Source organism: Eucyclogobius newberryi, unplaced genomic scaffold (assembly GCF_026437365.1).
Source record: "Eucyclogobius newberryi isolate DKJ021-1_F unplaced genomic scaffold, fEucNew1.0.hap1 SCAF_7, whole genome shotgun sequence".
Classification (NCBI taxonomy): Eukaryota; Metazoa; Chordata; class Actinopteri; order Gobiiformes; family Gobiidae; genus Eucyclogobius; species Eucyclogobius newberryi.
In genome coordinates, this window is record NW_027316389.1 from 30,523,954 (window position 1) to 30,539,508 (window position 15,555).

Genomic DNA, 15,555 nt, shown 5'->3' on the forward strand with positions numbered 1-15,555 from the left:
TCCATGCGTGCTCCGGTTACTCCCGCTGCTTTCAGCTCAGCGGCTAATGCAGCGGATATGACCAGAGCAATGGCCGCTTTCATTTCCACTCTGAGAAACACCATATCACCAGAAAAAGGTTTATCAGAAAAGGCAATAAACAGAAAAGTTAATTGCCATTGTCAATGAACAGAATTCACAAACATAGGAACTTGCTTTGGTGATTCAGTGCAACATAAACGCTGCAATTACGCTGCCTTTCGTGTCTTATTTCGGACATAATGAGCAATAACTGATGATTAGTTATAATCTATCCTCCTTCCGATGCAAAGAAGTCGTGGGAATCTCCATCAGGGCCACCGGGACACCCGCGTCTCCAGCAGGGAGGGACTTCGTTTCTCCGCTTCAGGTTTGCTAGCCACGTTAGCCAGCCACGTTAGTCATGTTAGCCATGTTAGCCTCATTAGCTTTGTGAGCTTTATTAGCTATCCAGGCACTTTTCCAATGGGATTGTGGGCCGTCAGCTTTGATTGTTTTGGTCCCATAGTGTTACCAGACTCACCTTTTTCTCTTCAGGATTATAGGGAGGTCAAACGATGGTTTTAAAGCCGAGTTTTGCAGCGGCGGTGAGAGGTGCGTCAGCTCAAAGCACCGCCATAACCCGGAAGTCCCGTATCATGTCCATTTCATCCAAATAGCAGTTGACCAAATTCTGAGGTTGAACTGGCACTCTGGTCTTCTGCTCATTTCTTACAGAGGAAGTCATGCTTTTCAAAGTTTGGGGCACAAGAAAATAGGTACAATACAAAAGTACCATATGAAGCTTATTCAGTAACTTATAGGTATTACCAGCCAGATTTTGAATCCTTTGTTGAACGGTAATGGCAAGCGCTGAATACAGTGAAAACTATCATACAGCTGCAAGAAAACACAATGACTAAAATACTGTATGCACTAAAGTGTTTGAGTTTAATCCAAATATATAGAAACTCACACTCACTGTTTGACACCCCTGACTTAAAACCAGTGCACATCATGTATATTTTCTGGTTGACGGTGCGCCACATGTTCATCTCCTTATTTCGTTGCCAGAAATATTCCACAGTATGGTTTTATTATTTATCTTGCCTTCAATCAATTACATATGTTTTTTATCGCTAGAAAACACTGGAAAAACCCTAACCCTATTCAAGCAATGACAATCAATGATGAGCTCTGTCATAAGTGGAACAAATGACTGTAAAATTACATGTCTAAAAATACTGAACTTTATTGATTTCTGAATAACAACAGCTCTACAGACATGGCTTGAAGAGTCACACTTTATTTACAAAAATACTGAGAACCAAACAGTCGAGGCGAGGAAGCGCAATAACACCATTTCCCGACAACAACATCCGTAACATTTGAATGCTCCTGTTTGCATGTGTGTCGGGAGTGGGCTGGAGTTTGCAGGGTGAACCTCAGCTTTATGGGCGTCTCCTAGGCTACGACCTTTGCCACTGCATGCGTTGCTTTTATCAGGCGTGTGTTCGAGATGATCGTGACTTTGGTTTCTGATGATTCTGATGTTTCTGCAGATGAGACTGGACTTCCTGTTTACTTTCTGCGACGGGCAGCAGCTCCCTTCTTGCTGCTGTAATACGGAAAGACAAGAAGAAGTAGGTCAGATGAATGTGTCGCTCTTGTTTCTAACCTGACATGAAAAAACTGATGCAAAAAGTTCCTCAAAATCGAATGGAATACTTTAAGAAGAATCGTACACTAGATAATCTGCCACGACGACACAACTAGGCCTGCCACAATAACACATTTTGAAGTACGATCTATTAGATAAACGATGATAATTTATGCCAATGACACAATAAAATTGCAATAATGAGTTGCAAAAAAAGTAGTTAGTACCTAAAAAGAGTCATACAAGTTATATATTCAACCCTCTGCAGCTCGTCGTTGCACAAGAAAACGACAAAAATGGAAAATAATACCCACAATAGAAATGAAACACTAAAAATTAACTACAAGTCGTCGATTTAGGAATTAGCGGGACAGGCCTAGCCACAAGGACTTTAATACAAGTGCAACATTAGACAGTGAACTATAACTCAGTAAGAAAGGATTATGAGCCACTGACTTATGACTTTCTGACATACTTAGAACATGCAATGCAACATAAAATCAAAACGTTGGCCCACAAGTTCAGCTCATGCAGCACTTACCTGGTCAGACCAACATATTACCCAGTCCACAAAGCCTTTAAGGTCACTGATATGATGAGTTATAATGGCCACAGAGTTACTTTTATTGTGAAAATATATTTAGTGATGAAAAATTAATTCTTACTTTTAGAGCCAGTAAAATGAAAGATACATTGTTTTATCAGATTTAGATTTTTAAAAGCTGGCAAAGTTCTAAATCTACATTTACACTGAAAAAACATGTTTGAATGAAGTATTTTCCCTTTAAATTTCAGTCGCTGAATTTTGCAGTGTACATTTTCGATGTGTTTTCCTCTGTTACAAACATTATAGATGAAAAATTTAAATATAGATTTTTATATTTTCACGTGTAAAATGTGCAGATCATTTAGAAAAGCAGAACATAAGCAACTGATCCAACTGAGTGAATCTTGGCATCTGTGAAATGTTTCAATGCAAACTTTTTTCTCTGTATTTGAAAGCTTGAAAATCGATGTGTAGAATATTTAAAAGATGAATTTTTCATTTACACATTTTTTTAACCGAGAAAAGACTTTGAAAACGCACACTGTGAAATAAACCAGCTGAAATTTAGGTTTAAAACCATTCAAACTTTGTTTGTTTTTTCAGCATAAAAAAAAAATCTGAATTAGAAATTCACCAGAATATAAAGTTCAAAATCTAATGAAACAAAAGCTCTTCCATAGAATAACACATAAAACACAAGATGTTTGGAAATTCCAATACATTTTTGATCAGAACATTGACACAATGGAGCTTTAGTCGATAAAGATCATGAGATCTGCAGACTTGATTTACTTTATTTTCACTTTAGAGTTACTAAGATTAAGTTTCCAACTCCAATTGTCACACTTAAACTTGGTCAGTGATGTTTTGGACAAATACTTAACAATACAAAAAAGTGATAGAAGTGCAGTAGTTTAAGAGAGTTGTTTGGTTAAAGTTAGAAACTGAAAGTACACCTTTAGTAAATAAACTATCATTTTATGAGTAGTGTTTTCGTTTGCAAGATGAATTTGGTGAACTCATATTGCTGGAGTTAAATGTGGGGATTATTGGTGGTCAGTGAACGCAGCATGGACCGCACTTTACTTACTGCTTCTTCCACTCATCAATGCGTTTCCTGTATGTAAGCACCTGAAAATGACACAGCAGCCATTTTAAAACCTGGCGTAATGTTACCTCGAGGATGTGGAAATGTGCCTTTTCCTTCATGGACTGGAAATGGGTCTCCTGGTAGTGCATTGTGGGAAAAACAAGACTCGGAAACAAATGCAGCCTTTGCGTGGAGCCCCAGCTATAGCGTAACACTTACCTGCACAACCAGACTCACACACTCCTTTTCTAAGTCTTCTCATATTGTTGAAGAAGATTTGTTACTGAAGTGACTGTATAGAAAGGTTTACGCTGTATTTAAATGCTAATAGGCACCATTTGACTGAAATGTTAGTTCATATATTTGATGTGGGAAATGGCATTTCTCTGTAACTTGCAGTGGTGGAAAGTAACAAAGTGCAAAAGTAAAAGTACTGTAATTACGATAAGTAAAAAGGTTAGGTATCTCTACTTAAGTCTTTTTGATAGTGGATACTTTTTACTTTTACTTCACTGAACACTACTTCTGAATGTTCTACTCAACTACAGTGCTGGCTTAGAAATTAATGATGATTAATAAAAAAATAAAATAAAAAAAAAGTATTGGAATATCTACTGTTGACCAAATATCTGCAGATTTTTTTGAGACTCATCTCATTTAACGCTTCTTAAAATCAGGGTGAAATACGTTTACTTTTTACTCTTAAAGTACATTTATAAACGTTTACTTCAATACTTTTACATATAGATTTTTGCATGTCCTACTTTAACTTGAATATTGTTTCCATACATCTGTACTTTTACATAACAAAATGTAATACTGCTTCCACCACTGGCAACTTGTACAGAATCTTTCAACTAAATGCATTTTCTTTTTGACTTAAAATAAACAAGTATAGTAAATAATAGAAGAACCTAATTTGAGCCTTAACCTTGCAGTCCAGTGTGTCACTTCCAAAGCCCTAAGAGCGTCTGGCAGTGGTGCTCTGGTTGTGCTGATGCTCGTGGGCTTCTCCATGCTCACTGTGCTAGCCTCATGCAGCGAGCCGCGCCTGGACAAACTGCTCTGCTCTACTTACAATTTACTGAGCTCCTCCACTCTCTTACGCAGAGTTGTAACCTGGGAATCAAAGAGCACATTCACCATTCAAACACCAGCTAATAATCAGAGGACGCCATCTGCAAGAAGCTACAGGGGAAAGAACCAACAGCAATGTCCCAAACCTGTAAGTGAGAAGTTTACAGCCAATCCAACAAATAAAATAAGTATAATTTGTTGTGTTGAAGATGAAAATTAAATGTTAGCTGACAATTATAAAAGAAAATAAAACACATTTACAAGTATTCAGATTACTACAGGGAATTGATTAGTTAGCTTTTAGTAAAAAATGTGTAATTTTACCACATTGTAGTAACTCCGTTCTGTTTCAACAAACTGGGAGTAAAAAAAATAAGTTAAAAAACAACTTGATATTTTCAGCATTATATAAAATAAATAAAAGCACCAAAATGTCTTTTCATATTTTTGTTCAAAATGGATTTTATTGTGGGCTATTCCACATGAAAATAAGAATACACATTTTAAAGAACTAATTTGAGGATGTAATCCAGGAGCTGTCCGTGGTAGAAACAGTTTCAACTCAAAAGTGACTGGAAGCTGAAGTGAAGTGTCCAGCTGCAGCAGTGAAAAGTAACAAAGTACAACAGTAAAAATATTAAATTTAAGACAATTCTTTACATATTTGTACTTTACTGTACATATATCATTGGATATTTTTTTAAGTTTGTGCAATAAAGATAACTAAATGTGTTTACTCAAAAACTAAAATTTCAAAGTTAGAGGTTTATGTAATAGTATTGTTTTGCTCCTGCATCTGTACTTTTACTTACATAACAAAGTGTATTACTTTGTCCACCACTATCCAAATGAATACCCTTGAAACCTTTATTATATTATAAATGTTGGCGTCCTCACCTCATACTTCTGCCTCTTCAGTCTCTCCATGTGGTCGAACTTCTCAGACTCCAGCTGACGCATCCAGTCATGCAGCTCAGTGATCTTGTCCCTGTTCCAGACAATACACAAGACATTAGAACAGAGTCAGGACAGAGCTTTTTCAGTTGGCCAGTGTGGCCAACTGAAAAAGCTCTGTCCTGACTCTATCTGGGTCCGTACTTAAGTTTGTCCTCGTTCAGATGGTCAATGTTGAGGGCCTTGCGTCTGGCTGCCAAGATCTTCTTCTTCTTCTCTCTCTCAGTCTCCTTCTTGCCTCCTCTCTTCTGGTCAGCCTGTTTAGAGATGCTCAAGTTTAGTTCATACAGTCAAGAAATCAATGGGATTCATCGTTTGTGTCTAAAATGAGAAGTATTGAATTCGACTACGGCTAAGATCTTACTGTACTACATAAAAGTACAAAAACTTCTCCACTAGTGCAAAGAAAGGGTGCACAATATAAATATTGTTACACCTCTCATTCATTGAATTGCTATATTAATTAATGTGGGCCTTGTCAGTTTGTCATTTATTGGTAGTTAATAGTTTTACTAGACTGATATGGGTTTTTAATGGCCGATACCAATGTATTAAAAGCCAGGGCAGTTGAAGCTCTGGCAATAGATTTTGACAATATCACACAAAAATATAAAATGACAGATTTAGAATTATAACTAACTTAGCTGTGGTCAGATCTGAATTTAGAATGTATAATAAGGGAAATAAAAGCTGTAGAAATATCAGCAAACCAATATATAGGTGTATCTCTATATCCATCATATTTGCACTACATAAACAGCAGTGATTGGACTGGATGAGGTTGGAACGTTAGTGATAAATACATGTGTTTTCTCCATAAAATGACCAAGAAAATACTAACCATGTGTCCTTTAAAGTCTTAATACTGAGTTGAAGAAGACTGAAAGATGCGTCCTGTTTTGATGACTAATTAACCTATAATTACCATGGATACACTTTTAGTTAGCATGTGTGTCCATCCTATCAGCATGCTCTCACTGTACTGTAGTCGAGCTACTTCTGTGTCCATGCAGTGCTCACTTTCTGCAAATGGCTGCTGTAGTTGGAGCCCATGTTGGACAGAGCAGACTTCTTCTTCATCTCTTCATCTGACTTCTTCTTGGCATCAGCCTCCTCCCTGACCCGCCTCTCCTCCTGGTGGGCAAAAGGGAAATAACAATTTGAGTCACTGTGATGTGTTTTTCTTTGGTTTTCGCTCTGTTAAATCTCTCTTTTTTCTGTCGTGACTCACCTCACGCCGAACCTGGCGCTCCTTCTCCTTCTCGGCCCGGACCCTCTGCTGCTCAGCCCTCTCTGCACGACGTTTCTCCTGCAACACAGCAATCCAAACACACCGTCATATATTTCAAAATTACATCATTTTTGAAAATCTAGATCATACATCTAGATTTTAACAGCAAAACGGCCCCTTTTGCTGTTGACTAAAAGGGGCCGTGGTGTGGTGCTGACAAAAGCTCTAAAAATCTTAAACCGTAAACACACTACCAAATAAAATGCCCATCATCGCCCCCTGCTGTCTCTGGGCAGAAAATTAGCCTTGCAACATTTGCCGACATCGCCCCGAAGACCACACTCTTGGGAAACCCTTTGTGATGATCGATAAACTCACAATTCTGTCCTTGAGGGCGATGAGCTCCTCCTCCTCCTTCTTCCTGCATTCAAAGTGCTGATCGATCAGGGCCTGCAGCTCAACCAGATCCTTGTTCTGACGTTTCTTCTGGATGTCCTGCACCACCACAAGAACAAACAAGTCATGTCATATCCAGCCACAATCAACCCAGAACATTCGATTTCAGTTTAGAGATATCCAAGACACTTACATCAAAGTCCACTTTCTCACCATCAGGGATTTTGGGAGCGCTAGGCCTAAGGAACAAGTACAATTCTGGTGTTAAGTTGCACAAAACGCATTCTGCTTTGTATTAATAAGTGAGATATTCAAATCTTTGTGACTGATATAAATAGGACTTACTTGAACTTTGGCTTCTCCTCTGCAAGTTAAAAATGAAGAGGGGACAAGTACATGTTTTGGAGTTAGAAACACTGAAGATTATTGCATCTCTGTCAGTCATTACAAGGATTATATTAAATAAAGTTAAAATGTTTTTTCCAAAGTTATGGTTAGAAAAAGATCCACTAGAAATGGTCAAAAAATACATTAAAAAAGAAGAGTTTTAACCAGATAAGGCTTGGTTAAATCTTGCTGTGAGTCCTGTTAAGTTCGGATTTAGATTCCTTCCTGTCCATTGCACTGATTAACGGTTTTGTTGGCTTGACCCCAAATATAAAACAAGCAAAACAAGGTAGAAGTGTGTTTTGTGTCTTGGAAGAACCAGATTCCTACGGTTCATGCCATGCGGCGCTACTTGTGGCAGAGTTTAGTGGTGGGGTCGCTGCGGTGAAGCACATGCTAGCGTCAATATTCTTTCACCCTTTTCCTTAAGATATTTGTAAATTGTATTTTTAGTAATGATTTAAATTCTCCAATTGCGCTCCTAGTGTTGGACAAACAGATAAAATTTGGACAGACAGACACATTTTGTGAACAGCAGGTGTTTCCCAGCCCAGTACAGACGTAGACCAGGACACTGAGGTCCCCCCAAAATCAGAGTCGCAAAGAGATTCACATACCTTCCTCTTCTAGGGCCTCTGCATGCAGCAAGCATCGAGAACAGAGCAGAACAACAAGAGTTAGCAAGCACACTAGCTGGGTGCGAACCTGTATTCCCTTGTACCTACGTTCCCCTTTTTCTATGAATGGGGGCACTGCCCCAATAGTTGTGCATAAATGTATGATTTTACAGCATAAAATATAGCAGCATATAACACAAACCCAAACCCAGATCTCGGGAAACAGAGGTACCAGGGAACATAGGGCTGACCCCCACTAGCTGACAGTCAGGTCTACTCAGAGAGTTGCCAGGTTCTACACTATCAAAGTCACTGGGAGCTGCACACACATTAAAAGTCATTATATACACAAGTATATATAAATAATGATAGACCTAGCAACTGTTTGAGATACTTGTATTGTGAAAGACTAAAGCAAAGTGACTGAAATAGTTGCATCCACATGCTGTAGGATGATTTACACTAAAGGATTTCCCAAACACCATGTGGATGAAACTGATTTAGAGGCCAAGCCCAGGAACATGGCAGCCATGGCACTGGTGAAATACAGTCTTAAAACATCTTAGAATGTTGCTGTAATAAAGCTAATAATCAAAGCCAAGCGAGTCGGTCAGCTGACATGTACTCCACGAACAGCAAGTACATGTTGTCAGATATAGTCAGCGTTAGACATACACAGAAGGAGGCCAACATTGGGAATTTAATTGTGGGCTGCCTACTGAAATAGCACATTTATACTTGTATACCTGATCTCAGTAACTCATTAGCATACAGAGGTGGCATGATCTATGTTTATTAAGGCTGTGTAACATAGTAACACATGTTAGAAAAGACATTGTATGCCAGTGCATTGCACAGACAACAAGCAGCTTCACTGTATGCTAAATAGTTAAAGGCATACTATTAAGCTTATTCAGCATTTAAATGCATTAAATGATGGTCAACATTATAGTTTGATATAGTTCTTTCTCCCATAGGCTTAAGGGGCCTGTGTCACATTTCCACATAAACTTCAGTAATAAATGTAATAATAAATATAATTTATAAGCCAGACATTATCAATGTTCGTTTTCAAGTTTAGTTTGAATGCTTTGGCCTTGTGATTAGTCATGCTGTAACTGTGGAGTTATAGATAAGTAATATGTTGTATGTCAGAGGTGAAGGGAAGGTAGCATTAGCATTAGCAGACATATAAACATGTGCGTCTGGAGCAGAGCGGTCTGTCTGGCTGCTGTATGCGCTGGAGCGCACCTGTCTGTGGGTTTAAGGATGATAGAATACCCCTCCCCTCAGTGCCACATACCTTCAAGCTCGGGCTCAGGTTCTGGTTCTGGTTCTGGCTCAGGTTCTACCTCTGGTTCAGGTTCTGGCTCTGGCTCTGGTTCTGGCTCTGCCTCTGGTTCTGGCTCTGGCTCTGGCTCTGCCTCGGCCTCAGGGGCCGCCTCTGGGGCCACTTCTACTTCCTCTACTACCTGCTCTTCTACAGCTAAACATGCAGCAGGCACGGGAGGAGAGGCGTGACAAAATTAAAATGGAGACACAGTGCAAAGGGGTCATGGGTCAGACATAATGGAGACAGGAGTCTGGGGGACTGCACCAGGCGGCGCTAGAGCATGTAAAGAGCAGGCCGTTATTTCACAAGTGAAATGACAGTAACATTGATGGAATTGATGGAGAAACCACGTAGGTATAAACGTCTTTGTCCTAACTTATACACTCTATTCTGTCTTTCATTCTTGCTGGAGTTAGACAAGAAGCATGCCACACAGGTCGGTTTTGTTTGAGAAGAACACACATCAAAATGTGACTACATTAGTGTGAATGACATTTGGAGCCTGCGGGCTGTGTCTTACCATCGTATTCTTCACGTCCGTCCGAGAGAAAAAAAGGAAAGGAGCATTACAAACAAGATCCCCTTTGTACCCAGCTTTGACCTTCCAACAGAGCAAAACCTGGGTACACTGGGATCCATGCGGAGCATACACGGTACAGTCCACCCAGAGCTGAAGGCACAGTTTAATATGTGCAAACTGTGACCATTTCCACCATTAAAGGCTTTACTGTGCTCTGGAGGACTGTAAATTGCAGATAGTCATGCAGAGCTGCAGGTATCATTGAAAACTAGACACTACAGTATTTTCATCTGTACATTTGTACTGTTGTAAATATAGTACTCTTATTGTCAATGATAGAGCCTGCAGCCACCTGACAGCATCGTAAAATCCAGTATGTGCAGATTTGTTCTCAGAGAAACGTTGTTCGTATGGAGGAGTCAAGCCAAACCTGCAGGCATACCACTTTTCCCTGTTCATAAGTAACTAAAGGAGTGGAAAACTAGTTAAAAAGGTTCAAACTGACATCACTGGAGATTAGCATGGAACTCCTGGTTGTCCCGAATATTACAACATTTTGTTTGCATTTGTGTCACAAAGAAAAAGGAAGTACTTACCCTGATCACTGTAAGACACAATTGAAGATAAATATTAGATGACATGGAAACATTTATAAATTAATTCATAATAATGATTTTACTTACACTTCTTCTGTGTCAGACATGGTGATAGTGGACTTTACAACCTGGAGGGACGATAGAGCAAAAGAACTTAAAGTCTCCCTGCAAGAAGAAAGTAAGCAGCTATGTATGTATTTTTAGCCTGGGATTATATTTCAAATGTCTTAAATATCTGCAGCCGACCCCACCCTGACCATACCCCGCCCCAGTGGCCTTCACATATCTCCCACAACCCCTCTCATCTCCAGAAAATCCACAAATAAATCTCAGCTTAGACAAGTTTAAACTCATAAGAATTCAAATGATTGTCAAATATGTCCTTATATGTTTTATATGTCTTTACAATTAATTATTTTAAGGATGGAGAATTTGAGCCCTGGACATGAAACCGCTTCACCAATGATAAGTGAGAAGAGTAGCCAAACTTAGCCATATGCCCACAGTCGAGAGGAAGGAAAGATTAACGGTGTGGCACCCAAAAGTTAAATAGGGGTTTTAAAGTTCAATCTAAAAGTGCCTTGAAGTTTATCCACCATTTAACATGTCAGTATTTAAAAACATGTTATAGTATTGACAAACTACAACCCTTTCAATACGATTTCCAAATAATGTTATATGATGCATTAAATCAAATGTATGCATCAAATTGACCACCAGCCAACACTATTTAAGTGACAGATAAACAAAGTCACCAACTAAGATCAAATTAAATGAGTCAAAGAATATGTATTACCATTACATATTATTAGTATTTTGTGTTTACTGCTTTCACCTCTGCTAACAATGGGCTGAATTGTCAATGATAAACACACATGACCTGGGTTTATCCATAATCAGATCTGTCAACGATTAGATGCTAGCATAGATGGCCATTAGCGGCATTAGCGTGGGACATCAAAACTATTTCTAACAGGCAGCTGCAAGAGGTCTCGGCTCCGGTTTCAGTGACTTCGTGTTGGAATATTGGGTTCCTCACTACCCATAATTCCACCTTCATGCCCTTATCTGGTAGTGTCACCCTCACATGGGTCCTTCAATCAATCTGGCATACCTCCCTGCTGACTGTGTGTTAAAATAAAGCTCAAATTGGGTATGAGACGTTCAAGAGGCTGTAAAATAAAAGTCAAAAACACCAAAATAATCAGCACCCATATCAAGATTCTTAGCTTCCATTCAAGATGATAAGTGTTAATCCTTTTAGGCCTCAACAATACTTCAACAATGTTTAAACTTTAAGCAATGCGAATGTCTCCAATGTAAGCCATCATCAACAATAACTTCACAGGCGCGTCCCAATGTTCTCGCCCCCATTGCATAACTTATTAGTGTCATCTTCTGTCTCCTCAAACGGAAAGCCACTTCAAAGGCTATAAGCCATTTGTAAATCCCACAGGTATGGGCCGCTGGATCCCGACCAAAGCGGGCACAGAAACAACAACGCTCTCGCTTATAACGGCAGCTGTCCAAATCCTAGACGCTTGTTATTTAAATGAGTCAATCTGCATGACTGGAAGACTAGCAACTGTGACTACTGTGCAGACTATTCTACTCTTAAGATTGCTTTTAAGTCAAATACGTCACATCACCCTTGACCTTAGCAGTTTCTAGTCATGACAGTGATTTTAATACATGCAGCAGTCGGGACACTATGCAACTTTAAAAAGGGGGGGCTAATTAATTCCTTCAAACTCTTTCCTTTACTCAAAACCCACCAAACTCTAGTTGTCTATTCTTCCTTACCTCAGAAAAGCTGAAAGAAGTGAGCTCCCTGTTGGCCGAGACAGGCTGTAAGGTTCTGCAAACTTACCGCGCTGATTATGTCCTTCTGTTATAGTGACACTCGATACCCTCCACCACGCTATTGGACGAAGGGGCATCCGGGGGGCACTGCCATGGGCTCACCACACCCTCCCACCCGACCACCTTTTGCTGGCACTCAAAAAAGGAGATGCAAGGAGTCAAGCGTTAAAGGTGGGTGAGGCTCATGTTTGGAGAAGGGGATCGCCAAGACGCCCCCAGCGATACCCCCCGCACAGGGAGGCTATTCTGGGCGCGCTGCATTAGGCAAGCACATTTTCTCCAGAGAGCGAGAAGAGAGTTGGGCGTCGAGGAGCAAAGCAGGTGCTGGATTGTGGACATAAACATCTTGTATAAAATAGTGGAAGTAAAACAACTACTGGTTTATTAGTTGTGTCGCATATATAGAGTTTCTGAAATGTCTTATCAATAAGTGTACATATAATTTATGTATGTCTATTTCATTATTTTGGATTATACACGAAATATGTCACAAAAAGCTGTTTTTAGATCTCTTGCAGCTAAAGCAGTTCTAAGAGGCAACATTATTGCCATCACCATAAAGAAAGCAAGGCAGCAAAAACAAAATGCTTTGTAGAACACTTTTTAATCTTCAATCTTAAAAATATGGTATTAATTATTATTAGTGTATGAATATGTCTTTAACAAATGACATTAGGTTTGATGCAGTTATTAGTTGAAACAGTGAATATGATACAATGAGTTCCACTAAAGAAGTGACTCATTATTCGGCACCTTTAGGATTACCCTGTGTTGACTTCTCAGCTCTGTTGTCAATCCAAATAAGCTGTTGCAAGCATCATATAGCTCACCTCCTCCCCTCATTAGACTGTGGGAGGCTCCTCTGAGCTGCTTTTTCACAGCTCTGCACTGATGGAGTTCCTTTTCTCCTCTAGAGGGCACTACAATGACAGATTTAAAGCTTCAGACTGACTGGTCTTAGCCTCATGGAGCCAAGGTGTAAAGATATTTCCAGTCCAGAGCCACAAATAGTCCCAGGCCATGGCCCTTTGCGGCAGGATGTTGTTAAATAGTTAGCTGAACTGTCACTGCAGTAACCGCTGAACAGCTGGGATTTCAATTATAAAAATAAAAGTGCTAAAATATGCTTTTGTTTATTCATAAAATGAGACAAGAAAACCTTAAACCAATATATAGTTGTTGTAACCAATAACTTTACAGAATCTGTGACCATGGAACTTTGCAAACATTTGCCCCTTCAAAGTATCAAAAGCCTAATTTATGTAAAAGGCAAAATGCTCTGTAATATGAGGACCTATTTTTCCAAAATGCCTGACTAAAATGACTCCCTATTCAAACTGAAGCTGTTGCTGATCCTTTGGAGTACAAACAAATGGCTGGATTCTCTGTGAAGCTGACGCTCTCATTTTGGCCTCTGATGTCGTATTTACTCTATACGTGGTGGTAAACTCTACTCAGAGGAAAATCTGATATCAAATCCTGTCTAGAATGTTTTAGAAAATAGAGGAATAAAGCTGCTAATGGAGGTATGGACCATATATTGAGTAGTAGTTGGGTTTTAACATTTCCCTTTTCAAATCTGAAGCCAATAAAACTAAAAATAAGACAAATATTTTATTTTCTAGAATGGTGGATTTGACAGGAAATATCTTTGTATATTTTATCTGCTTGAGTTCCCTTTTATCAGATGTACAAAAATGAAGATGAAGATAAAGGCAGTGGTTCCTAAAACCGGCACATCTTATACAATATTACATTAATAACTTTGTGAATGCAATTATTTCGATCAATTTTATGTAAAGATTTTTATTCTTTTGCTCAAATATGATAAGCAAAGTACTATATTAAAAAGTGTATTTCTTTGTGTATTTTATCCAGTCAAAATGAACAACTGGCGTACAGTCTCTCCAATAGGCTCGTACATAATGGGAGGAGTCAACAGGGGCCAAGAGTCCTGTATGCCTCTGCAGATAAAAAGGCTCCTTGTTCTTTATACTCACACTTTGCATTTGATATGTTGATAAAATGAATGCCTTTTATATTATGGCAAATATTTTAGGAACCAGAAATGATGTTCCAACATTTGATTACAGAATACAACTGTTAAAGTGGATATATTATGTAATGTACATTATATCAGCTTTATTACAGTTCTCCCTCATCATTAGTTTACTCAGAGTTCTATTCTGATTGATTTCGGCCTGTTTGAGTAGTCCTGCATTGTCCTGCAAATGAAGCTTGAGTGCTCAGAAAATATCTATTTTCACCTACCCCTGTCCCTGCCCACTGCTTTGTACTGCCATGCAATTATTCAAAAGCTCTGGGTTTAACAATTATCATGCAATCGTTTTTCTGTAACAAAAACAGGTGAATTTAAAACATCAGTTTTGAACAGAACTCTAGGTCTTTTACAGACCTCTTTGCCCAGAGCAGTCTCATGATCCTCTGACCTCAAAGCGACCTTCTCTTCTCTCTCTGCCTGAAATCATGCTGCATTTCTACATGTTTGCTTTGTCCTTAAGTTACAGCAAAGAACCTGAATGAACATTCTCAAAACCTTTTTTCCATGAAGCCCCCTGATTACACCTGACAGTTCCCAGACTCCACCAGTTCAGATCTCCAGCTCCCACAAATACATCTCATGAACTTTTTTTCAGAAATGATTTTATTGTGCATATGTTTTAATGGGCAAACCCTCACAGCAGACAAAGCTCTGGGTCATCTTGCAATCTAGTGACCACGCCTCTCTGTGGAGTCCAGGGGTGCTGTGGCCACCAGGCCCTCCCAAAGACTGAGAGCCCACCCTGAACATGTGGAGCCTCAGGACAGGACAGTGGACAGCACAGCAGCAGCAGCAGCAGCAGCAGCAGCAGCAGCAACAACAACAACAACAACAACAACAACACATACACATTTGTCTTAATTACATCACTGCAACAACATATGTGGCATAGGTTTAGTCAATAATAGTCAAAGTAAGATCGCCATAACAGCCAAACAGAGTTTATTAAATACAGAAAATGTAGAATAATGTATTAATTCATTAAATTAATCAAGTAAGTCAAGAAATGCTTCTCAAAATGTAATATTAGAACATTAGTTACATTTGAGGGGACATATAGTTCCTTCAGCATAAGTTCTGTTCAGTTGAAGCTTGAGTGCTCAGAAAATGTCCATTTTCACATTCACATCCACTTACAGACTTGTCAGTTCTGCAGTTTGTTTGCAGAAGTCAATGAAGCAATTATTATCACACCATTAGATTTCAGTTTACAATTATCAAAATA

The 15,555-nt window shown here is 39.1% G+C and overlaps 1 protein-coding gene across 2 annotated transcripts; it reads right to left on the reverse strand.

The window, feature by feature from the left end:
* Positions 1-1,231: 1,231 nt before the first annotated feature.
* Positions 1,232-8,312, reverse strand: tnnt3a (troponin T type 3a (skeletal, fast)). Of its 2 annotated transcripts, none has more exons than XM_072435997.1 (11): positions 8,211-8,312; positions 7,957-8,026; positions 7,298-7,316; positions 7,146-7,191; positions 6,935-7,051; positions 6,557-6,634; positions 6,346-6,459; positions 5,470-5,582; positions 5,269-5,359; positions 3,295-3,335; positions 1,232-1,615 (listed from the first exon to the last, which is right to left on the reverse strand). In XM_072435997.1, the coding sequence occupies exons 1-11, from the start codon at positions 8,295-8,297 to the stop codon at positions 1,579-1,581; spliced, it is 813 nt and encodes a 270-aa protein (XP_072292098.1). In that variant the 5' UTR covers positions 8,298-8,312; the 3' UTR covers positions 1,232-1,578. The 2 variants fall into 2 exon arrangements, with proteins under 2 accessions (XP_072292098.1, XP_072292097.1); XM_072435996.1 differs by lacking the exon at positions 3,295-3,335 and adding an exon at positions 4,373-4,413.
* Between the last annotated feature and the right edge of the window lie 7,243 nt (positions 8,313-15,555).